General features: G+C 43.0%; 1 protein-coding gene across 1 annotated transcript in view; it reads right to left on the bottom strand.

The window, feature by feature from the left end:
* tmprss15 (transmembrane serine protease 15) overlaps window positions 1–22,620 on the bottom strand; it is a 29,919-nt gene extending 7,299 nt beyond the window's left edge. The window contains exons 1-20 of the mRNA XM_041952794.1: window positions 22,509–22,620; window positions 22,306–22,430; window positions 19,185–19,252; window positions 18,868–19,010; window positions 17,533–17,583; window positions 16,639–16,668; window positions 14,261–14,413; window positions 13,499–13,604; window positions 12,736–12,892; window positions 12,489–12,630; window positions 10,714–10,803; window positions 8,425–8,550; window positions 8,173–8,316; window positions 7,918–8,028; window positions 7,633–7,750; window positions 7,379–7,474; window positions 6,751–6,800; window positions 6,569–6,640; window positions 6,337–6,481; window positions 1,815–1,993 (exon numbers count right to left, since the gene is read on the bottom strand). Coding sequence (XP_041808728.1) covers window positions 1,815–1,993; window positions 6,337–6,481; window positions 6,569–6,640; window positions 6,751–6,800; window positions 7,379–7,474; window positions 7,633–7,750; window positions 7,918–8,028; window positions 8,173–8,316; window positions 8,425–8,550; window positions 10,714–10,803; window positions 12,489–12,630; window positions 12,736–12,892; window positions 13,499–13,604; window positions 14,261–14,413; window positions 16,639–16,668; window positions 17,533–17,583; window positions 18,868–19,010; window positions 19,185–19,252; window positions 22,306–22,430; window positions 22,509–22,620 — 2,218 coding nt within the window. The remainder of the gene's footprint in view (window positions 1–1,814; window positions 1,994–6,336; window positions 6,482–6,568; window positions 6,641–6,750; window positions 6,801–7,378; window positions 7,475–7,632; window positions 7,751–7,917; window positions 8,029–8,172; window positions 8,317–8,424; window positions 8,551–10,713; window positions 10,804–12,488; window positions 12,631–12,735; window positions 12,893–13,498; window positions 13,605–14,260; window positions 14,414–16,638; window positions 16,669–17,532; window positions 17,584–18,867; window positions 19,011–19,184; window positions 19,253–22,305; window positions 22,431–22,508) is intronic.
* Window positions 22,621–26,382: the final 3,762 nt, after the last annotated feature.

Raw genomic sequence — 26,382 nt, 5'->3', positions numbered from 1 at the left:
CAGAAGATTAAAAGCACAGGTTGAGACAGAGAGAGTGTTTCTATGAGTTCATGCAAATATGCTTGTAAAGAAGCATCAAATGGAAAAAGGAAAGCTGGCAAGAGGAAGCTGGCTTAGCCGAATTTACTGAAAAATTTAAGGGTCTTGATGAATTTGAAGCTTCATCCCAAACATATCAAGTTGATATGAGGAAGAGGATGTTCGAGTGCATTGCAGGTGGTCAGTATGTAGAAGAGATGAATACACCTTCCAACCTGAGAATAATTATTTCCAAACTTATTTTCAGGCTTAGGAACTAGGACAGGTCAGCAACTTTCAAAGACCTGGTACACTGCGCTAGGATCAGCTCAGATCCCATCTTTTGAGACATTCAAGATCCCTGTCCAACCAACAAAGCGTCTGGATACAAGCCATTAAACGTACCACCAAAGGTAGTAGCTTTGTCAATGGGATAAGTACTGTGTCTGAAAACTCAGAGGAAGACAAAACTTACCATTGTCTGCCATCGGTGGCAGAAGAAGAAGAAATAAGTGCACCAGGCATTGAAACCCAAATTGGTGCTCTGAAATCTGCGTTTTTCATTAAAAAGTAAGATAAATAACAAATAATGTAAAGAATTGTGAATGAAGTCAACATCATGGGACAGACTACAAGCATTCTTCTAAAAACAATGGGGTAGGAGAGACTAACCCTAACCCTTCTCCAGGAGTTGTGGGAATCCAAATGAAAAGATGGCGTTCAGACCTGAACCAGCTGAATGGCTTCTGTGTTGATCGATGCCTAAAGCATCATTTCATTGATGCCAGTTAATTGTCATGTGTCATGGGTAAAATTCATATCATGTTCACAATGTTCCTCACAGAGCGTGACCACAGAGGCATTCTTGAAATCAAGAACATGGATTTAGGGCACAGAATTTCTTTGGAAAGATTTTTCCAGCACTAACTGAAGAGCTGGGTCCCATTTCCTCAGAATCACATTTCAGCAAAGGAGGAAAGAGATCTGACAAAAAAGTTGTCTGAACACTTCTCGAGGTGTCGTGATGTCAAGAACACCGCAGCATGGATGCAGATGGTCAGACAAACAGAAACCGGACAACAAAAGAGTTCACAGAAAAGCTCTAGAATGGTGACAACAAAGAAACAGTCATACAGCAAATGAACGAGTTCAAAGGCTTTCACTTGACGTGACACAGGACGAATAGACAATGATCAGTCGCAGTCAAAGTCAGTGCTTTCCAGAAGAAATGGCTGTTTTGAAAAAAGGAAAACCCTGATTTAAAGAGAAGCAGGGTCATCCTCAGAGTAGATCCAGTCTTCAAAGGATTGTTAAGAGCTTGAGGAAGGACAAGCAAGTCAGCAATGAACAGGAACTCCGACATGCTTTTCTCTTAGCTAAAGAGAGCCACACTGACAACCCAAGCTCATTCTGAGAGACATTCATGAGCGAGTTGGTCATGGAGGAAGATGCCATACGCTCTCTGGGCTAAGGCTGAAGTATTGGATCCTACATGCCAACACAGCACCAATAAGTAAGTATTGTCACCTCAGGGCCAAACCAGAAGAGCCACCGTCAGTACAGACTACTGTGGACCAATCAAAGTAATGTGAAGACGTATGGTGTGATATTTTCATGTTTAATTCGCTGTGCTAAAACAGCTTTTGTATTGCTGGGTCAATGGTTCTAATTTTAAAATAAAAAAGCCTTGATTGTCACCATGATGATGTGTTTTTTTTCTCTGTTTTTTCCTGTATGAACCGTAGTTTGAGCCAGAGCCTCATCCTGTGCTGCATATTTTGTGTATTGTTACTAACGGGTGATGTTGACTGGCTGCTGCAGATGCATCATGGCGATGTCAGCTTGTTTAGTTTGTCGGTTGTACTGTCTGTTGATGACGATGCGATCAATTTGTCGGGTCTGAACATCCAAAGAGTTGATACCACTTTGAGAGTGAAGACCTAAAGCAGCTGACCAGAGCTGGGGATTGTTCCTCCTGTGGAGGGAAGATTTGACAAATGAATGAACTGATCTGATCTGTTCTCTGACCACAAGTGAAACATACGGATTTAATGAATGTTGTGATCGTTTATATTGTTTCCTCGAAACTTTTTGATGATGATATGCTGTATATACAGAGCCAATCAAAGATTGTTTGGACGCACGTTTTCATTCTTATTTTCATATTTCTTGAGTGTACATTAATACTGCAGACATCAAGGACACTGGTGGGATTATATCATAGTGAAGTGAGTTCACCTCCTTTAGCTTTGATGGCAGCTTTGCTCTCTGGGGTCGTTCTCTCAGCAGCTTCATGATAAACGGTTTTCTATATAAAGAGCTGTTGGCTGCTTTTCCTTCCAGTCTTTCCCCTCAGTCTCCGTCAGTAACCCTTGTCTCTCGTTGGTCCTGTAGTGTAAGTTTTCTTCGGAGCTTTAGTTTGTTCCTGGCTTAATTTGATACTGAGTTCTGGTCCCGTAGTTATCTGTCCAGTCTGCAATTAGTCCCCCATTAGCTCGGCTTGTTTCCTCTTAGTTTGTCCAGTAACGTCTCTATTGAGCCTAGAATTTGGATTTTGTGTAAATATTTTCTCAGAGTATTTGGTTAGCTACTTGCACTTCACTCTGTGTATTATTATAGCAGTCGTGGTTTTTGTATATAAACTTTATTGTAAATAAATTCTGGTGTGAACTTGAGTTTTGTGCTGTGACCTGCGCTTGAACCTCTGCCCTCTGAACCGAAACTTTCTGGACTGACTGACCTTCATGTCTTATAGTAATGATGGACTGTTGTCTCTCTGTGCTAAGTTGACCAGTTCCTACCATAATATTGATTACCACAGTCGTTGAATAAGGCTATTTACTGCATACCAACACGACTTCTGCAACACAACTGATGGTCCGTAACATAAGAAGATGCACACGACAGTGTGCAAAGCTGCCATCAAGGCAAACACTGGCCACTTCTTAAAGTATGAAACACATTTATCCATATATCCTCTTACAGTTTTGATGTCTTCGATGTTGATCTACAATTAGAAAATAAAGAAAAGACATTGAACTTTTGACTGGCACTGAATAAACTGTAGTAATATGTTCAGAACCTGTGCATCCAAAGGCAGACCGCTGTTAGCTGGACACAGACCTCTAATACTCTCATGAACACATTTAATGTGGAAACATTAAGCTCATTCAGCTCTTATTATAACTGTGAGCTCCAGATCTTTTCTTTCCCTCATATTTTTATGAGGGAAACATTTTACTTTTATGTTATACAGTTTGGACCTGTGTTCTTTGTTTCACTGCTGCTCAACAAACTGCTCTTTGATCAAAAATAAAGTGATCGATGAAGTTAAATCTCAATGAAACCAGAAGACAAGTAGCAGAAACCTTCAGTTTTGTGCTCCATCACTTTCAACATGTGGAACATGCTTCAAAACAGACATCACATCATATTTCACTGCACGTAATGCAAATCAAATGAGCTGAATTACAGCTTTACTTTCAGCTAATTGTTCACTTAAACTGTGATGAGACAAATGTTAAAGCCCTGATGAAAATGTAATCAAATTCAAACCATTTATCAGCATAATCAACAACTGCATAAGGAAATATTTGTGTCAGACATCAGTTAATTTAAACACAAGATACTTGTGCTCAAAAAGAGGATTCATTCTCAGTGAAGAACCTTGGAGCTCTAATCTGCCTCTATACCTGCCAAAGAGCAGTGATTCCTAACACGTCTCTGGGGGTCATCAGGTGGAAACCTCCCTTCAACGGTGTTTCGCCTACTTAGTCCCACTACACCTCCAGGAGGTTAGGCAGTGAACTCCGGCGTCCCAGAGTCACCCCCCCTAGTGCCAGTTCACACTGCTCCTACACAATCCAAACAGCACCACCACGTTCAACTGACCCAGAGATGCTCCAGGTAGTGGCCAGTACCGATGCTACCATTTAACTATTGCTAATGCTAATGCTAACCGCTAGGAAGAACAGAAGAAGACAATACAGTTCCGATGCTACCATTTAGCTAATGTTACGTGCTAACCGCTACCTGCTAAGAGGAACAGAAGAAGACAATAAAGCTAGATTCACCTATACTGTTAATGGTAATTGCTAGCTACCAATACTAACTGCTAAGATACTATCATACTCTCACCGCTTTAGCTATTGTTAGCTGCTACAATGCCACCACAGGCCTAGATGCCACATGTAACTGCCGATTGCCACACTACCATCATCTACCCCTGCCTCTCACCAACTGCACCAAGAAAAAGCGGGGTGGGAATACAAACCCTGGTTCGGGTAGGGGATAGAAAATAAAGAGGTAGAGTCAAAAGATGAAAGTAGGGATTGGATACAGACCCTTGTTCGGGTAGGGGGTGGAAAATTTAGAAGGTGCTGAAGGTGGAGGCCTAAACCACAGACTAGATTTAACAGCCTCTTCTAACATTTCCTTCAAGAAGCAGCAAACCCTACCATTTCCTTCAAAAAGCAACCAGAGCAGGAAAACAAACCCTAACATTTCCTTCAAGAAGCAAACAAAACAGGAAAACAACCAAAAAGATCAAAAAACAAGCCAACTCTGTGTCTTACCACGCAAACTCACCTGAACAGGCCGCATGGTCCCAAAGAGAGACTCTAGCTGGCCACACCCCCACCTTATCTAAACTTCCTGGTTCTCTTCCTATTGGCAGAGCGAGAAGATGGGGCGGGGAAAGCAGAGCATAGGAGAGGTGTCTTGTTCAGACTTTAACCTCTTCTCTTGCCGGGTTAGGCATGCATGTCCTCTGCCCCCCCCCCCCCCTCACTGTCCCTATTTCACCCCCCAACTACTATTATTTCTCCTGATCCATATCCACTGACTAGACCTAGCAGCCTCATCTGACATCTCCCTCACTGTCTTTCTTAAATTTTGCCCATGCACTCCCAGCTCCCTCAACAGTGAAACAGCTGACCCTGCAACAAAACCTCTACACCCCACTTCAACCCGGACAGACCCTGGTCTTCCATCCCCTCTGCTCAGATTCTGTCTTTAAATCTGCATACTTAGTCTTCTTCCTTTCATAAGCTGCCTCCACTGAATTTTCCCAAGGGACTGTTAACTCAATAAAATACACAGTCTTTTTACTCATGGACCATAAGACAATGTCCGGCCTCAGATTACTATAAACTATTTCCTGGGGCACAACTAGCTTTCCTCCCAAGTCGACCTGCATTTGCCAATCATCAGCCCCTACCAGGCAGCCACCTACCTGCTTTCTCCCTGACTTAGCAGCTCTATTTTTCTCCCCCTCTCGAACAAACTGCACATCTAACCTCTCCTTTCTAGAACTTCCAGAATTCACCTGCTTCCTTCTCTCCTCAATGCCTGCGGCTAAGCTTCTCAGCACCTGATTATGCCGCCATGTATACCGGCCTTGTGATGAGCTAATTCTACAACCTGACAAAATGTGCTTTAAACTTGCTGTACCTGAGCAGAGTGGGCACGATTGATCGCCCTGTACCCAGAGACTTAGGTTCTGCGGGGTTGGCAACACATCGTATGTCGCCCCTATCAGAAATTTAATATGGCCTTCCTCCATATTCCACAGGTCCCTCCAACTAAGTTTCCTCTTCTCAACACCTTCCCAATTCAACCATTGTCCCTGTTTGGCTTGACCAACTGCTTTTGCCCCCCTAAACAACTCCTCCTGCCTACGCACTTGTTCCACTACAAGCTTTCTTTTCTCCTTTAGACCTGCTTTATTCCACACTGGTTTGCCTGGGCCAAGCCCCAAGCCTCCCCGGCGAAATTGAACATTTCCTACTATTTCTGCATGCCTAAGAGCTGCCTCTGCCTCCTGCACTGCTGCCCTTGGGTTCCATTTCCTCCCCCCAGAAGGATTCGGAACCACATTGCTAACTAACATGTCCTTACTCCCAGATAATAAAAGTTCTGTCCTAACCTTAGTGCATTTAAACTCCTCTGTTAGACTGGATACTGGCAGCTGAAGCATTCCTTTCCCATACAAAGCTACATTGCTTAAGCACCTGGGAGCACCCAACCATTTTCTAATATAAGAGCTAACTAGCCTTTCCATTCTCTCTGCTACAGATAATGGCAAAGTAAAACCATGTGTGCACTTTGAAAAGTGTTTTCTTTGTAGCTGACTTGTTAGAGACAAACAAATGCTACTACATTTGTCCCACATGTCAGAAAGTGTTGAGTATAATATATATGTGAGGCTTAATTAGTTATTAATGGTGTCACAGGTGGACGAGTGTCATAGTTTCAAAAAGACTCAATTCTTTAAAAATGCTGTATATAAAGTATTTGTGTCATCACTGACTGTCTCACCCCTGGACGCAGTGTGCAGCAGTCAGCAGCCAATCTCTGCCAATCAGTGAGGCTCCACATTCATAATTACCCATCCAGTGCAGAGACACGATCCAAGGCCACGCCCCCTTCGCAGCATTAACCCCGCCCACCACTCTGCCCTCACCTGATGGACAACAACAAACAGGAGACAAGACAGGATGACATCAAAAAGAGGTCAGACTCAAACTGAAAATAGTATTCACTCCTTTACCTTGACCAGGTATCCTCTCTGCTGATTGGTCCATCTCCTTTGTGTCATTAGTGACCAGACGAACGCCACAGGCTATAACACACAGAGACGCCATCATCTCCACATGTAAAGCATAGTAAACTCCAGCTTCCATCTTTAAATTACATGAACAAATGAAGTAGTTTTAACAGTGAGTGTCTCACGTTGGTTGTCACAGTTCAGAGAAATCACTTTGTCACTGCTGCAGGTTTCACTGAAAAAAAACAAACCATGATTAGTCTCATATATGGCCAAACTCGAGTCTTCTGACTAGTTCTAGTTCTGCTTCGGTTCCTGCATCGAATTCTGGTTCTGGATTGAACTCTATTCTTCGTTGAGGTTCTAGTTGTGTCTCTGGTTCTGGTTTTATGGTATTCCTTCATCAGCCATCCCTCTGCTGAGGGCGAGGTGTGGAGGAGGACCAAGCTCTGTGGGGAGGGTCCTCACCTGCTGCCACATGTCCCTGTGTGATAGCCTCCACAGCCAGTGAGTGTCAGTCAGAGGTTTGCACTGATATAAGGTGTTATTATTCTATATTTCTACCCTCTAAGGCATGATTTGCCTACTGACTTTGTATTTTGCATTTTTTATTAAAGCATTTTAGGTGTCATGGTTGATTTGAGCATGTGTGACATCAGCTTACCTCTTTCATAGGAACCTTTTTTAACTGTCATAACCATGAAGAGGTTTTTTGAACCTCTAAACTACTTTCTACCTTCTAAATATCTGTTCTGGTTCACTTTAACTTCTTGGTTTAGCTCTCGCTCTGGTCAGGGTTCTAGTGTTCAGTACCTGACACTGGTTTCCAGTGTTCCATTGCTGGTTACTGTGATGTTTGCAAAGAGTGAATCTTGTGGTAGAGCTGGCAGCAGTCTGTCCTCTCCGTACCTGAAGAGAATCAGGAACAAAAACCAGATCTGAGACTGGATCTGAAACTGACGTCTTTATATTTCTGTTTCCCACTGGGACCTTTATCTGGTCCACTGCTCAGAAGTAGCACCTGTATCCCAGGTACTGACAGGTGAAGACAAACAGGTAAGAGTTACCTGTATCCCAGGTACTGACAGGTGAAGACAGACAGGTGGGTGTTCCAGGTGTCAGCACACACGCTGAGCAGAGAGTGAACAATTTTGAACTGGAGATGACTGGAACTGTTCAACACAACTGAAAAACACACACACACACACACACACACCACGCACACACACGCGCACACACGCACACACACACACACGCACACGCACCGATTTAACATAAATATAACATCAGATTTGTTCATGACAGTTTCTAAACCAATGAAAACACTGAGACATCAGCACTGATCCACTCACCACAGTCGGCTTCATCAGAGGCGTCCGGGCAGTCGACCACAGCATCACACTGACTGTTAACTTGGATACAACTTCCTGTCTGACACTGGAACTCACCAGGAGCACACGGAGCTATTCCCAAACAACCCGACAGTGCAAGAAATAATCAAGAATTAAAAATACTATAAACAAATAGAAGTTACTGCCTTTCTTCAGTTTTTAAATAAAACCACAGTCTCCACAGCTTCAACTTCTGACCTCTGACCCTGAGCTCACCTGGTGCCCCGAGGTTGACCCCGGAGGTAAAGTTGGCTCTGAATCCTGGGCCGTACTTTGAAAGGTTCATAAGGAACAAGACTGTCATCTGATTGGTCGTTGAGAACAAATCTTGGGCGAGGCCATCGCTGCCAGTGAGGACAGCTGGAAACAATGTAGGTTAATATCTGAAGCAGGAAAAACTGGAATAATATTTACAAATATATGGCGAGGACAAAGCTGAAAAGGATTCTGGGTAAAACACATCCTCACCCAGTAAGGTGGAGTTTGGCCCCGCCCCATCCCGCACCTCTACAAAGTCATGGTACGTTTGAATTTCAAAGTCCAGGAAGTGGAGCTGGATGTTCTGACCCTCGCTGGTGTGGAGAGTCCACTGACCTGCAGCAGCAGAGGATCATGGGTAAATACAGTAACAACAACACAGTTTACACTTAAGGTTGAAAACGTCATCATTAAAAACATGGCTGAGAATATGAAGTAATGCATTCTTCCTCTTCTGGTGAAGTTCAACACAGTCGACGTTTAGCAGCTTCAGTCTCACTTAGCTTCTGTCTCTTATGGTGATTAATAAACCTAACGTTAGCTACGTTTATGTTTCACTGTGACATCACTGAGTCATTTTGCTGACTTCTACTTTTTCCACTGTGAAGTGCAACGCAAACTGTTAATATCACATTTCACAGCCAGGTCACATCACCAGATATACTGTATAAAAGACATCGTGAAAAGTTCTAGAAAAAGCTAGTTTGAGCAAACTACATCCATCTACTTCCAAACCGGTTAGATGATGATGCCAGGACAGTGGCACACAAGGATGCAGCAGTCACACCGGGTCCAGTAACCATGGCACTAAGCGTTGACTTAAATGTTTGGCTTTTGTCCTGTCAGACAGCTTTTTCATTGTGGTCGGAGTTTTCAGCAACATGTGTTCAATCCTCCAGACCCAGTTTACACCCCGGACCCAGTTTACACTCCACTCCGGACCCAGTTTACAGTCCAGACCCAGTTTACAGTCCAGACCCAGTTTACACTCTGGACCCAGTTTACACTCTGGACCCAGTTTACACCCGGACCCAGTTAACGCTCCAGACCCAGTTAACGCTCCAGACCCAGTTTACACTCCGGACCCAGTTTACACTCCAGACCCAGTTTACACTCCGGACCCAGTTTACACTCCAGACCCAGTTTACAGTCCGGACCCAGTTCACACCAACATTCGAGACTGAAACAAGGCTGCACCTTGCCTTCACCCTGCCTACCCAGACCACAACTCTGTGACGCTCATTGCTGTTTATAGATCAATTGTGAAACAAGTTAATACGGTTTTGAAGCAGATCAAGTACGGCCAGTTGGAGGCATAACAAGCACAGACCCTCGGACCCTGTATCTTGTTGTTGAACCTTACATGCAGACTAAATGTTTGCTTCACTTCCACTGATCTTTGCATGAGTTATTCTTTCTGTTTAGCACTGGGGACCAGGAGAAACACTTTTTTTTTCCTGTATGGTTCCTGATGACATTTCCAAGTGGTAGCATAGAGGTTAAAAAGGGTTGGACCTAAAATTGACCCCTGGGAACACCACATTTCATTTGATAAAAAGTGGATGTGTTCATCCATGCTGACATTTCCTGTCTGTGAGAGATGGTTTGAACCAGTTAAACAGTACCAGAGATGCTAATTAAATTGCGGAGTCTATTTAAAAGAATGGTATGATCTACTGTGTCAAACGCTGCACTAAAAACTAAAAGCACAGACGACATTTTTGTGTCCATGTTTGACCTGATGTCATTGACAATTTTCACAAATGCCGTCTCTGTCAGTGATATTTTCTAAAAACGGACCGATATATTTCAGCAGTGTTTGTGGAAGTCATAAAATAATTTAACTGGTTAAAAACAAGTTTTTCTAAAATCTTAGTTAAAAATGGCCAGTTGGAAACAGGTCGGTTGTTCTCTGGTAATGATGCATCCAAATTGTTTTTCTTTAAGAGTGGCTAAACTATGGCTGTCTTAAATGCAGTGGGGAAAACAGCATCTGTAGCGATTGATTAATGATGGTCAGCAGATCATCTTTTAAAAACCTATAAATGTCTTTACAAAGTGAAGTTGGAATGGCGTCTAAAAGGCAGGTCGCTGAACTGTTTTTGCAAATGCTGCTGATTTTATTCAAAATGTGGAAACTAGATGATGATTAGACTGAATAAAATACTGAAATATTAATGAGCCATATATTAATCAAGTTATTAAAATACCTTTAGAATAATCTATTTTTTTGTTTGATTAATCTGCAAATCAAAAGAACAATCTTTAGAATAATTAAATAAAAAGTAATCTTTAGATGCAGCCCTAGACACGTCCATCTCAGGAGAGGGTCAACCCTCTCTCTTTATACCTAACGAGGCATCAGTTTTGATTTGTAGGTTTGAGTTTTACTGTAAACATTTTGACAACCCTGAGTGTGAAATAGTTTGGACGAGCCGGATCCTGAAGCATCCCTTCGAACGGACACTGCACCGGTAACTCAGGAGTAACAATACTTACATGTAGCCTCATTCCCATAGGATTGTGGGTAATTTGGGGAGCTGAAGGTGGAGTTTGGCTCCCAGAGGTCAAAGGGTCCTCCACAGTCGGCTGTACCAATCAGAGCAGAGAGGGCGGAGTCAGAGTGGCTCCACATCACAGGTGTATGAATACTGACTTAAACTTAGGCTACAGTCATGGCATTGTTGTAATATTAGAAATTATTATTAAAATAATTCGAAACAGGCTAAACAGTAAAATGGATCTGATTTCAAACGGATGTGAACAGATTTAACATATTTCTTATTTAAAGATTTATTTATACGATCAAACATTAGCCAAAGTTTATATTGGAAAGAAAATATGAACATGTGTGTAACTGAGTGTGCATAACTTACCGCTTAGCACAAATAAGTTAGCTATAATAAGCTAAATCATATTATATTAGCGATATATAAAATAGTATAATCTAATATAGTTTTAGTTTACAGCATAAGCCTCAATAATTTAAATTTATTTATAACAAGTTTGAGAGTTACCTAGCACAGGGGGCGTAGTCTGAGTGTTACCTGTATAGAGGGCGTGGTGTATGTTACGTGGTTTATGGGTTTTGTCATGTCCTGTTTTATTTCGAAGGTTCATGTTATGTGTCTTTGGGTTACTTTACTTCCTGTGTTTTCCGTCCCCGTGATTGTCTGATGGTTTCCACCTGTGTGTCATTAGTGATCCCTCCTTGTGTATATAAGTCCGTGTCTTCCCCCCTGTCTTGGTCGGGTCGTTGTCTGTGCTCCCTTGTTGTCTACGTTCCATAGCCATAGCCACAGCCTCATAGCGAGTGTTCTTCGTTGCGTTTCTTTGTCCTTGTCTGCGCCGTGTACCATATTCAGTGTGAGCTTTTCTCCTTGATGTTGTCTTTGTTCCTGTCCATGTAAGTGTTTCGTAGTCTTGTCTTTGTCTGTAAATTCCTTGCCTTTGCCCCATTCCTTTAGTAAGTGTTTGTCCATGTGCTGTCTGTGTCAGCTTGCCACAGTCATAGTCCTAGCCATTGCCTTTGCCATAGCCATAGCCCCCGTAGTGAGTGTTTCTTCGTTGTGATATCTTTGTTCTTGTCCGTGTCGTTTCATGTGAGTGCGTCTTTGTCCGTTTGTCTTTTCCTTTGCCCTTTGCCACAGCATTCATTCGTTAGCCATCATTTCCTCTTCGTGACTGTTTTTTGTTTTGTAACTTTAATTTCCTAGTTTCTGTTTTCCTTTCGTAGTTTATAGTTTAGTCGATTTGTTTTCCCCGTTAAGAGCGACTTTGTTTCATTACTTTTGTTATTTAGATTCCTGTTCCTCTGTTTTTAGGGTTAGGGTATTTTGAGTTGCTAGTTTTTCTTATCCAGTTCTTTCAGTAGTCAGTTCTGCTTTCATAGCCTTTGTGTTTTCCTCCTACGGGGGCGTTTTCTGTTCTTTGTTTTATCCGTTGATAGTTATTCATAGTCTCGTCCCTAGCTCTGTTGTGTCTTGTGTTCTGGTGTTGTCATTCCCTGTGTTGCGTCGTTGTTGTGTGAACTCTGTTACCCTTGTGTGTCGTTGGTCATTAGTCCCCTGAGTTTTAGTTGTCTTGGGTTTTTGTGTCTTGTGTTAAATTTATTTTGAATCTACGCCCCGTGTGTCTGCATCTGGGTTCAACCCATAGTTCTCCCTTCGTCCCCAACTCCCTGACAGTTTAGGGGGGTGTAGTATGAGCGTTACCTGGTTTAGGGGGTGGTTTTTATGTTACCTGGTTAAGGGGGGGCATAGTATGAGCGTCACCTGGTATAGGGGGCACTGTTGCAGGAGGTGGAACATTAGTTGGTTCCGGGGGAGCGGGGCCACAGGCCTTAGAGGTCAGTGTTATGTCATCCAGAGCAATGTCGTTCCTCACCCCTCCTTTCTTGAGAGCTTCAAACACCACCTACAAAGGTCAAAGGTCACACTGAACGGCTGCCTAATATAACATATTGCTGATCAGGATCAATAAACTTATCAGTCTGTAGACTTCCTGTGGGATCTCACTGACCGTGGTCTCTGTCGTGAGGTTGAGGGTCACCTGGCCGTAGTTCCAGCTGTCACCATAATTCCCGTCTTTCTGGAACACCACAGTAGCAGCAGATGATGGAGTCGGTTGGTGCAGCAGAACGCTGAGACGGTGGACGTCCTCTCCGAACATGTGATACCTGCAGACAGTCACATCATTTCCTGTTTATTCCAGGTGTATTTATTCTTTGTTACTTTGTTCACTTCTATTTGTTTAATTGTTTCCTTGTTTGTTTGTTAACATGCTTGTTTATTTTTGTCTAGCTCACCTTTTGTCTTGTCGATTTGTTTACTAGTTTGTTTATTTCTTATATTTTCCTTGACTTGTGTCCATGCTTTTGTTTTTTCCCACGTCTACTTGTTGATCCTCTGTTGTTTGATGTTTTATTTTTTTTATTCTCACTTGTATTTATTTATAAAAGTTTATTTCTTCCATGTTTCCTTTTTTATTTTCCTGTAGCTTACCTTATTTACATGTTTATGTTTATTTTCCTTCAATTCTTGCATAGTTCATGTTTTCATGTTTAGTTTCTTGTTTACATGCTCTTGTTCTTGTTTATTTTTCTTGTAGATTTGTTTTTATGATGTTATTTACATGTTTGTGTTTCCAGTGGTTTACTTGTTTATTTTCCATTTGTGGTCATGCTTAGGTGCTTTTTTCTTGTTCAAGTGCTTCGTTCTTTATGTTCCAGTTGTTTATGTTTTTGTTGTTCTGTTCTGTTTTGTTTGTTTGTTTGTTTGTTTACCAGAAGCTCAGACACATGGGCTCTGTGGGCGGAGTCAGAGGGAGGCTGTGGATGCTGAAGCTCTTTGGCCGTTGGCCAGGACTCATAGGTGTGACGATGTAGAAACCTGAGAGTCACACACAAATGGATTATTACCAATAACAACAGCAGAACAGTAGCATTAATAATCATCTGTCAGTCTCTTACCTGCTGCCATTCTACTCATCTGTCACCTGTCCAGCCAATACTTTTCCACTCTCACTCCCCTTGCTAGCCACGCCCACCTGTCGACTCACCTGATCCTCACCTGACTTCACTACTTAAGATGCTCTGGCACCCTCACTCAGTGCCAGATAGTTCTTCGCCTTCATTACTTTTTGGACTGATCTCCCGTTACTGAATCTGCCTGCCTCGGACTACGCCTCGTCTTCTGTTCCCTGGTAAACCCAGTCTTCTGTCTCTGACCACGAGTGTTGCCCTGCACTTCCTAGTTTTTGTCTGCCTGTGTTTGTTTGGTGTGTGCTTCACCAAACACCTCAAGAGACTTTGAATCTGATTAAAAAGGACTGAGGCTGTACTGTGAGGCTGCTGTTCTGTTTCTGCCAAAGTCAAAATTAAAATCTGTAAATCTGTGTGTGCTGCATTTGGGTCCTAAATCCTACCTGTCCTACAATCATCGTCTTATTATAGAATCATCATCAAAATGTCTTGAGTTTATACTTGTTTCAGTGTTGGGTTAAAGCTGTTCGGACTGTATCAACACCGTCGTTACGTCCAACCCACCTGAGCTGTTGCCCAGTGTGTGGTCAGCACTTGGGCCGCTCAGTAGAGGTGATGTGGAGCCACTGATTCGAAGCCAGTCTGCGGTGTCGTAGTCCTGCACCTGCCTCCAGAAACACATGCCCTGGTCAAAGGTACAGGTCAGCTTCTGCTCATCTGAACACAAACACACACAGAGGTCAGGTACAGTAACACATTGACTGAACATATATATATATATATATATATATATATCCTTTTCAGAGGTGTACTAAAACTACCTGACAGGTTGGAGATGTTGGCAGCACTGTAGGTGGCATTAAGCCCTGACAGATTGTTGACATCATCAAAAGCATACTCCACAGTTGATTGGTCGGTCAGCAGCCATACGGTCCCAGAAAGGGCGGAGCCTGAGAGCTCACCTGCATATCATATTCAAATGTCCGTTAATGGGATCAGGATCGAGTGTGAGCCATCGAGTTGTGTTACAGTACTGAACACATACTGTCATATAAAACCCTGCATGTCTCTGAAGTTTACCTGTCAGGTGCTTGTCTGCTCCGACTCCTTCATAAAATCTCAGTGTGTTGAACTTTTCCTCTGTTTCAAATTGCTGAATGTTGATCTTAATGGAAAGTCCTCGATCGACCCTGAAGACAACTTTGTTTTACTCTCACAGAGAAACTGTGACAAAGAAAAATAAAGACAGCTTCCTGTTCCTGTTATTTTAGGCTTTTCATTGTGAAAATCTCTGGACTGCACTGGCTCTGTGGGTGCATCTCATTTCTCTTAATTGTACGGTATGAAGACTCCGCCCCCACAGCGGTCATGTTTGAACAAGGTGGTTGAGAATCTGTGCTAGCCTAAGTATCCTGCAGTGAAGGGCTGAAATTCAGACGAGTCTAACTTAACGTTACGTTCTTCAAAGAGCGATAATACAAGAACATGAGGATGTTTCAGTTAAATGTTTTATAAATGCCACTAACAGCGGCCTCTGAGCATGTGTGGAACATATTTGATCATATAGACGACAGCACTCTGTTATTAATTACGTCATGATTACAAGCCTTCACGTGGCTAAATGTGGATGCAATTAAGAGAAATGGGATGTACCCTGAATCTGCTGTGAAGCTGAAGGTTTTTCATTTTCAGTTCAGAACATTCACAGGTTGATCACAGCGACATCTGGTGGACGTTAGAGGAAGTGTGTACCTGATAATCCAGCGACAGAAGCTGCTGCTGCTGTTCCTCTCTGAAGCTACTGATGAACTGAACGAACCACTCGGACCTCTCAGCACAAACTGTCCATCACACGCTGTCGCTATAGAGATCAGAGTGATGATGTCGCAGGAAGGTCAACAGCAATGATAAATTAAATAATTCAAACCTGCTGATTGGCCAATGAAAACACTGAACTATGTACACATGTTATCAATGTGCACATGTAAGCTATGTGCAATGCTATGCCATGTGCACGTTTGCAATGTACAGTACATGGAAACATTTTCAGTGTATATGTGCAAATTTTTAAAGCATACATGCACATTTTAAATTCTACTTTTTCAGTACGAGTGCATATTGTCACTGTACATTTTCAATGTGTATTTTTACTTTGTTACTGCTGTGTGCACATTTTCAGTACGTGTTTGTGTACACATATTATCTTCACGTTTTCAGTACTTATGTGCACGTCTTCAGTACGTATGTGCACGTATTTCAATGTCCTCACAGTATCTGGCTACTCATAAATGTCCTGTTGAACTGCAACTACTATGTTTCTCACATGAATCCTTTCAGATAAACATCACTGACCACAGCGAGCAGCGTCTTCATCGGACGAATCAGGACAGTCATTGACTCCATCACAGATCTCATCGATCAGAACACACATCAATTGATCAGCACAGGGCCTCTGATAAGGAGGACATGTTACTGTGGACACAAAGGATGTTATAAAGTGAGACATGAGGAAAATATGAGTTTAACATCTTTAAAAGAGACGTCTTCACAACTGCAGTCAAATTTCAGTTTAATCTGATGTCATCTGATGTAATTTCACTTTAGACCATCTTTATTTTTTTATTTCGATCCCCTGCAGCTTCCACAAAGTGGTCGATGTCTTCCTGACGTCTACACAAAAACAATTCAAAATCACATTGATCAATAAAACAAAATACAAAACAACTGAAATATAAACATCAGAGAGGGACTGAAGCTGTTCATATGAGAAGATCAACAACAGAAACCTACAGTAAGAAAAATGAAATAAAAACAAAACATTAAAAACATCTATCTAAACAACTGATTCTTCTGTTTTAGTGACTCTGAAAGAAAATCTACCTTTGATGATATACAGTATATGATGATATGTATATGTATACTGTACATGTGAGTTTTCTCACCTGTTGTAGGTGCGGTGGTTGTCGGTGCAGCTGTTGTCTCATTTTGTTTCTCTGCAGGAGAAGATTCCACAGTTACTTCCTTTAATTCTGATGATTAGTTCCTGTTGTTTTCTATTTGGTTGTAAATATAGAGTTCTATTTCATCCTTCCTGACCGCCAGAGGCGGTGCTTTAAGCAATGAATGACTTCGTCTCGCACATGCGCAGGTCGAGAAGTAATACCAACAAAGTCACCTGTGAGTGACCCCCTGACGACCTCGGACAGGCTATAACTTCCGGTTTTGCCAGGGGATCTGTTCCCTTTTTTCTTCTCGCTCCACAGGTGTACTACAGTCGTAGCATTAGCCTGGAGCCCCCGCTGCATTCACTGTGCCTCCTTCAGGGGAGTACCTAAAGGAGGAATGCATGTTGGAGAGATTCTAAGGCTCTTTCTCATGTCACGTCTGATGGTCGAACACTAGCAGCAATACAGGCCTCGCTCATAGTCTCTCCTGATGAGGCCTTGAGGCCGAATGCGAGGTGTCCTTCACCCCAGTGTCACATAACAGATGATTTGCTTTCTAAGGCCTATGGTGCAGCGGCTCGTATGGGTTGCATCAGGATGTTCGGGCCCCTGATTGGCAGCCTTCTAGTCAGCCTCGGGCCTTGGATGTTAACCAGCGCCTCCCCAGAGCCTCCAAAGGCTTACACCTCTGACCCCTGGGTGGTGTCCACCCTAGCCTAGGGGTACAAACCGCTGAGGTCGTCAGGGGGTCACTCACAGGTGACTTTGTTGGTACTACTTCTCGACCTGTGCATGTGCAAGACGGAGTCATTCAGTGCTTAAAGCACCGCCTCTGGCGGTCAGGAAGGATTCATAGAACCGTAGTTACATGCGAAACCATTGCTTTCTCACCTGTTGTAGGTGTGGTGGTTGTCGGTGCAGCTGTTGTCTCATTTTGTTTCTCTGCAGGAGAAGATTCCACAGTTACTTCCTTTAATTCGGATAATTAGTCAAAGTCAAAGTCAGCTTTATTGTCAATTCTGCAGTATGTACAGGAGAAACAGAGAATCGAAATTGCGTTACTCTTCAACCCTTTTGTGACAGGACATATATTAAAGAAAGAGATAAATAAAAACTGTACAATCTAAATAAAAACTGTACAATCTAAATAAAAACTGTACAAACTAAGTAAGTAAAGTTCCTGTTGTTTTCTATTTGGTTGTAAATATAGAGTTCTATTTCATCCTTCCTGACCGCCAGAGGCGGTGCTCTAAGCACTGAATGACTTCGTCTCGCGCAGGTCGAGAAGTAATACCAACAAAGCCACCTGTGAGTGACCCCCTGACGACCTCGGACAGGCTATAACTTCCAGTTTTGCCAGGGGATCTGTTCCCTTTTTTCTTCTCGCTTCGCAGGTGTACTACGGTTGTAGCATTAGCCTGGAGCCCCCGCTGCATTCACTGTGCCTCCTTCAGAGGAGTACCTAAAGGAGGAATGCATGTTGGAGAGATTCTAAGGCTCTTTCTCATGTCACGTCTGATGGTCGAACACTAGCAGCAATACAGGCCTTGCTCATAGTCTCTCCTGATGAGGCCTTGAGGCCGAATGCGAGGTGTCCTTCACCCCATAGCCCATAGGCTTTCTAAGGCCTATGGTGCAGCGGCTCGTATGGGTTGCATCGGGATGTTCGGGCCCCTGATTGGCAGCCTTCGAGTCAGCCTCGGGCCTTGGATGTTAACCAGCGCCCCCCCAGAGCCTCCAAAGGCTTACACCTCTGACCCCTGGGTGGTGTCCACCCTAGCCTAGGGGTACAAACTGCGAGGTCGTCAGGGGGTCACTCACAGGTGACTTTGTTGGTATTACTTCTCGACCTGTGCATGTGCAAGACGGAGTCATTCAGTGCTTAAAGCACCGCCTCTGGCGGTCATCCAGGATTCATAGAACCGTAGTTACATGCGTAACCATTGCTTTCTCACCTGTTGTAGGTGCGGTGGTTGTCGGTGCAGCTGTTGTCTCATTGTGTTTCTCTGCAGGAAAAGATTCTAGTTACTTCATGTAATTATTCTGATAATTAGTTCCTGTTGTTTTCGGTTTAGTTGTTTTATTCAGATAAAAAACGGTTAGTTTCTTAGTCCTTTAGAGAACTGGGCTGGATAAAAATTTGACGTCCTGAATAAAACAGTTTGCGGCCCCGTTTCTAAAGATCTTTGTGACCTCACATTCTCCTCTGTGACCCCACAATGTTACCTGTGATCTGGATGCTGTTTCTGTCAATCACCAATCCTGTGGACCCAGCCTCCTGGAGCCCCGCCCTCAGCTGCTGTTCCACCTCCTTCGCATTAATCAGCTGGACGAACCCGAGGTCAAAATTCACCACCACACTGCCCTGACTGAGGACACACAACTCAATAAATACTTAACAAGTAGATAATCAGAACACTTGGCAGAATCAGATTCTGATCAAACAATTAGACAACCAATCAGTGTGAATCAGACAGGAACTGCTGCTGCTGATTGGTAAACATTCATTGATGAGTAATGATATGACTGATCAGATTTCTGACCTGAAGTGTAAAACCTGACAGAACTTGAAGAGATGCCGGAGCTCACTGCGACTGATTGCCTCAGATACCTGTCAACCAATCAGAGACCAGACTGTGAACGGGTGACTTCACAGAGAAACATAGCACCTGCAGACACATTGTTACATCATGACAACCTGATAAAACTGATCTGATCAATGCTGGTCACTCTTACTATGGATCACACTTTACAATGATGTGAAGAATCATAACCGAAGACGTCTTTTTTATATTTAGTTTGTACTTTATATAGTTTACAGTTTATCGTGCCCATGTTAAGTGTGTATTTTCTTGTGCGACCTTCATAGTGTCCATACTTCGAGTGTATTTAGTGTTTATAGTTTGGCCTAGAGTGATTCTGTCAAGCAACACGGGTGAGAACAAAGGGAGTAGTGTCTCCATAAACATAAAGAGACACTGAGAAGAAGCTCTGGACTTCTGAACAGATAAGGGCCTGGTCTCGCTGTACACCTCTGCCCAATATGCTGTTAGCCCAGGTCCATTCTTTGAACTGTAACCTTCTGTCTAACCAAGACAAGACTATCACCTGAGATACCGCACCATGCTGTCGAACCAGCACTGTCTTGCTTTGTGGTTGAGACCAGTCATTGGACGCAGGAATGTACACAAGGTTATCAAAATCTACTCCACTGTGATTTAGGACTGTAGATCTTGTAGTAAACTAAGAGTTGATCCAGTTTGATTTAAAAACTGTCGATGATGTCTTTTAGTTCCACGGACTGGAATCATGAAAATATTGCAGGATGAGTTCACAGGTCTGAAACTGATAGTTCACCAATTAAAAAAAAAGTTTCAGCCATAGGAGGATTAGAGTTGTTAGAAGGTCCTGGTTCAAAGGAGCAATGGAGAAACATGAGGAACCACGATGGCTGGTGCTAGGACCCCAAGGACATCAATAATGGTGGGACAGGTCCAAAGGAGTCACAGTTGAGGAGGTGTTTTGACTGTTGAAGCAGTGCATAGGTGGGCAACACAGTAGATGTTTGAAAGTAGCTTTGCCTCCAGCCAGGATGGGTTCTCTAAAAACTGCCTGCGTTCCCACAAGAGATTGAAATTATAGACGTAGGAGATACTGTGGGCAGTGCAGACTGATGAAAGCCAGATGTTTGGGCTTGGCTCCAAGCCTAAGGAAAGGGGCCACCTCTTGAAGTGGTACGATTGGCGACTGTGGCTCTGTGGTTCCAGAGGGACCAAGCCATGGTAACGTAGTGTTGTTGTTGGAAATGCGGGAGGCTTCTGTGGCCAGCAAATCCAGGAGTCTCTCTTCTACTTGGATTTGGTGAAGATCGGATACGGTCCTTTGAATTCAGCAATTTTTTTGACTTGGTCAAAGGCATCCAGAGCAGTCTGGAGAAGAGGTGAGTGACAGTTTCTGGGAAATCAATTTAGTAATCCCACAGCCACAAGCAGCAGTGAGGAAGAGTTTAAAGTAAAAAAACAAGCAAAGCATCAAACAAACAAACAGTCAGCTGACAACTGGATATTACTTACCGACCAGTCCGACTAGTGTGGATGGGACGCTGGACCACTGTTACACCCCATTTAAGGATGGCTACAGGGCTATTCCCCTCCCCCCATTTGGCAAATCAGATCACGCCACCATTTTCCTGATTCAGAATCAGTCAGTCAAGCAAGAAGCCCCAGCGATGAGGGAGGTCCAACAGTAGTCTGACCAATCAGAAGCTACACTACAGGAGACACTCAGTGCCCTGGACTGAGACATGCTTTAGGCCAGTACAGATGACGTCAACATGTGCTTGGACAGATTTTATTCATCCTATATCTGCTCTCTTTGGGCAACTCTATAAGGAAACACTCCATAAATTTCATTGCTATGCAGATGACAACCAGCTTTATTTAGCAAAGAAGGCAGAAGAAACCAATCAGTTGATTAAACTCCAAGTGTGTCCTAAGGAAATAAAGACCTGGGTAACCCACCTTTTTCCACTTACATAACATTGAAAGCAGAATGGGAGGCAGAGTCTTTCACTGTGAAGTGCGGAACCATCTTCCAGTCTTTGTCCAGGAGGCACACACCCTCTCTACATTTAAAAGTAGGTTGTCCAAATCCACCATCATCCCCATGCTCAAGGTTGCTTGCCCAGCACGTCTGAGTGACTGCTGTCCAGTGGCGCACCCCTCCGTGGTCATTAAGAGCTTTGAGCAGCTGGTAAAAGACCACCTCTGCTCCTCACTACCCACCACCCGGGATTCCCTTCAGTTTACTCACAGATACAACAGGTCGATGAACAATGCCATAACCCACATCCTGGACACTGCACACCAAGCTCATGCACCTGGGACTTAACACTTTCTGCAAATGGGTCCAGGACTTCCTGACACACCACAGAAAGTGAGGGAAGGCAGGTACACCTTATCCACCATCACCTTCAGCATGGGAATGCATCATGGGGCTGTGCTTTGAGCCTCGTCCTCTACTCTCCTGTACAAACATGCTTTGAAAACCAGAATAACATTTGCAGCAACACAGCTGTGGTGAGCTAGATCACAATCAGGATGAGAGGGCCTACTGGGCGGAGGTGGAGAACTGTGGTTTCAGGAAACTGAAAGGCTAAAGAGGAGCCACTGTACTTCCTTCTAAAGCCTGAATGAGGACACTTCCAGGGGTCTGGATAGACTACACCTCAGATGTCGACAATTATGTCCACAGCTCCCCTGCATCCATGTAATCATTATACTTTAATATTTATGATATACTTGACAGCACTGGTACGTAGTCTGTACTGTATCGTCTCTGTTGTCCATACTTAGTGTGTACTTTTAGTGTTGATGCTTAGAGTGTACTTTACAGTGAATATTTTATAGCGCCCTGACTTTGAAGAGTGTTTAATAAAGGCATCAGACTGTAAATATCAGAGCTGTAACAAAGTGTGCTGATGGTTTTTTAATGTTCATGTGAATGTTCACACACTGATGAAAAGTTTACTGTCAAATCAAACAACAAATATACGGATACACTGATCAATACCTGGCTAATTCCCTTGCTACCTTTCACAATAAAAGCTAGTAGCTTGAGGTTAAAGGTACCTGTTGTTTTCAAAATAAAAGCCTGTGGTCTCACCAGGTGTTGGACGTCAAAGGCCAGAGATTTAAAACGCAGGCTGCTGGAATTCTTCAGCTCTTCAGAAAAAATAGCTCCCTCTATGATGACCATCCGACCACTCAGCACCGCTGGATCAGCAACAGCTAGGCACACAAACAACAACATGCTGATCAATAATATCTGCAGATGCCAGATGAGTTTATGAAAACCAGACTCTTTACCTTCAGGCTTCAGGCTGATCCACGAAACTACGATCAGTCCAGCACAACAAACCAGGAGAAGAGACGACACGACGCTGAGGAGACACTCCAGAGACGACAGACTGCGAGCCATGCTACAAGCTGCGACACATTATCAATCAATGCATCATTCAAAACATCAATCAGTAAATCTGACCACCCCTCATATTGGCAGCCACAACACATAAAAACTTCAAATTAACGTCAGATACATTTGAGAAGATGTTTTCTGTAGATTTGATCCTTCATCACCTCCATCAGAAACATGCTGTGGTTTGATTTCACTGTTCATATGAACACCTGACTGTTGTTTGACTGTAACTGCTTCACCAACACCAACATTATTAATATTCTCTGTAATCAATAAAACTGCTACACACATTCAGTCATAACTCCAGCGATAACTCTACACCTCCACTTTACCATCAGACAAAATCTGACCTTCATTTTCAAACATCAATGATCTTAATGTTGAAAGGTAAGTAATTCCACCTCCTGTCAGCACAGATAGAAAGACTCACCTGTTTGAGCTAAACGAGTTCACCTGCTGCAGACTTAAGATCAGCTATTCTGTCTTCTGTTTTCTTCTTCATGTGTTTAGTTCACAAACTGAGTTTGTCCTCTTGGACTCTGATAATTATCTGTGATCGACTTTTATTGAGAAGAAAATGACTAATGACTCATTATCAATATAGTAGCTAATAATCAATAACATTACTGATAATGATTTATTATATTTGTGCTGCGGGAGCACTGAGTCAGAGGAGATAATCTGCTGACGATAGGTATTTATATATATATATGTAAGGTACAAATACTGAAAACCTCTGTTATAATTTCTAAAATCAAAGTCAGAAACTGAGACATGACCTGTCTGTTAAATCAAACACTGAAAATAATCTCTGAACATCATGAATAATAATCAAGAGACGTGTGGATTCAATGTTACCTACCTTACCTGTTCACTGAAGATTAATGATGTCACACTAACACACTCACGTACCTGAGCTACTTCCTGAAGTGTTTCTTGTTTATCAGAATCTAAAGTCCAGCAGCAGTAAACCTGTCAGGTAATCTACTTCCTTTGCACCTGACAGGTGACATGTCCTGGACTCTGTCGTCCAAAACTTACTCAGCTTCAGATTTTCCCCTCACTGTAAACTGTACAGAGCAGCTCTGAGGTCTGGATTCAAGTTAAATTATTAGCATTAATAATTAAGCAAGAGGAGTTCTAGTTGCTAACAAATACAGTTAGAAACATTTAGATCTGCTTATCATGCTCTGTTTCTAGTACATCTTTAGACTGATTGATTATGAATTATAAACATCTGATCTCTTCTCATGCGAGCAACCTGAGAACCCTGACGTTCAGCCACAGCCGACAGGTGTGCTCTCCATCAGTCTGTCACGTTGCTGTTTGGTGACTTTATTCCACTCCTGCTGCAAAGATTCAAGCAGCTCAGCTTTGTCTGATGGCTTGTGAGCATCCATCTTCCTCTGGATCACATTCCAGAGGTTTTTAATGGGGGTCAGGTCTGGGGATTGTGCTGGCCATGACAGGGTCTTGATCTGGTGTTCCTTTATTGACCTGGCTGTGTGGCGTGGAGCATTGTCCTGCTGGAAAAAACAATCTTCATAGTTGGGGAACTTTGTCAGAGCAGAAGGAATTCTGAAGTTTTAAGGATGGAAGCAGCCTGACGCTCAGTGTCACCCCCTGCCAGTAAAGACAGAATTGAACCGTTCTTTTCCTCACTCGAGACTTTCCTTTTCAACTCTTTTGGCATGGTCAATAGTTTTTTCATTCCAATTACTTTTGAGGTACTACTGTCACTGTGGGATGGGATTTATGGCTCTTTGAGGGGAGCTGGATCTTGATGGGCCGTTCCTTTCAAAGAGCCGTTCAAAAAAGTTTTAAGAAGTGTTATAATTGATCTCTGTTCACTTTAGATTTGCACTTTTTCACTGAACTCGTGATATTTACTGGATGTTCTCATTTAATCAACAATGTCACCATTTTACTTTGATAAGCAGGCCTCTCTAATCTGTCATGTTAGGTTTGTTGCAATAGATACACGCCTCAATGACAACATCCACTCATCTTTTATATCACTTTTCAGTAAGTTCACATGAACAGTGGCTGGCCTGTTCATGTCAGAGATAACTGGCCAATGAGACTCGGCCCGTGCGGGTCCAGCCTCTGTACGGGGCAGTACCAGCCCAAGAAGATAACTGTGAACCACACCTGGAAATCGGTGCTCCTTCTGACAGAGATCCTGTGAGAGTCCAGTGCTGCCTTATTTTACCTGTGACCTAAATAAATTCTACATCTGTGAACTGAAGATGTCTTCAGCTTGTTCTTGGGCTTCCAACTAAAGAATCGGGCTAACAGAAGGCAGTCTGGCCTGAACTCGTTTTACCTTGGAAAAAACCACTGGGAGGAATGAATTCAGATATCCCACCAATATGAGTTTAAATTATTCTGAAATATTGATTATAACGTTATTTGACATGTGTGGATCAGATTTTAAAGTCTGATCTGGATTATTGTAAATATTCCACAGGGTGGCGCCACATCACTCTGCTTTGACAGTGCTTTGCTTTTTTTTGTTACTGGCGCACTCACGTGAAGGCAGCGTGCACAAGGTGGCGTGATGCTATTTGCATATCCAATAAGCAGCGCGCAGCGCTCCTCCCCATGTAACTCGAAAAAACAAAAGAACGGTTCCCAGTTGCTCCTCGGTTCCCATCGTTCATGTTAACGAGCCGTTCAAAAGAACCAGTTCGTTCATGAACGTCACAACACTACACTGTGGTACTTGAGTTCATCGTCTTTATAATCATAAACATTTGACATCGTCTATGTCTTTCTGCCTGCGCAGGCTGACCTTGGTGCTGATCTGTGTATTCTTACATTTTATCTCATGGTTGTATCCAGTTTCAGCCATGTATTCAAGGTGAGGAGTCTACTGAAAGATTCAGTGCCTGTCCCTAAGGTTGGAATCAGGCCTACATGTTGTGACAGTCGATCAGTTTCTCCAGTCGCAGGTAAAAGTCTTTTTTCAGGACCTCAGAGCCAGTTTTCATTCACAGAATGTGAGAAGTCCCAAATGAATGATGTGGTCACTTGGATGTACAGAAAGGCTGACTGGCAGCAGCTCTCCGTTGGTGCCCTCTTATTTAATTTCTTGCTGGATTTGACTTTGCAGCAGACAACAAGACAGAGAGCATCACCTCCAGCCAGGGCTCGTCCGGCCCCCGTTCTGGGCCAGTAAGAACCGTCATTAGTGAAGGCTGGTTTGGGAGCCTCGACAGCACTCAGCAGGAAGACCTGTGCTGTATGGAGGTCATGCTTGCACAATACCAAGAATTACTGAAAGTGATAAAAATATGATTGTAAGCACCCAGGATTGACTTTCTGAAACATTTGGCATTAAAAACCAGGCTATCAACAAAAGAGTGTCAACAAACAGGACAGCAAGCAGAAAAACAGTCTGCTGTGTCAGAGAGCAGGACGTCTGTCTGTGATGAGTCTGAGTCTGATCACAAACACAGTCGTGATCGTACAAATACACAAAGTGAAGCAACAGAGGGTAAAGACAGATTCATAATTTCAAAATAAGATATTTCAGGTTGCAGATTGTTTGAAAAACAAAAGCAAACTTTGGTTAAATGTTGCTGAACTAGATAAATCGAGTCTGCATTACTCAGTCCAGTCCAGGTCCAGACTGCAGAATGTGGGGTTTAATGGCATCAACGACAGTTTATAATGTGTTAAGAGAGAAGCTTTTGAATGAATAAATCAAACGAGACTTTGTAAAAACTTTGGCATTGAATTCTTTAAAACAGAAAACAAAAA

This window comes from Chelmon rostratus, chromosome 14 (assembly GCF_017976325.1).
Source record: "Chelmon rostratus isolate fCheRos1 chromosome 14, fCheRos1.pri, whole genome shotgun sequence".
Lineage (NCBI taxonomy): Eukaryota > Metazoa > Chordata > Actinopteri > Chaetodontiformes > Chaetodontidae > Chelmon > Chelmon rostratus.
Note: the sequence above shows the minus strand (reverse complement) of the source record. Positions and strands in the feature narration are given on the sequence as shown.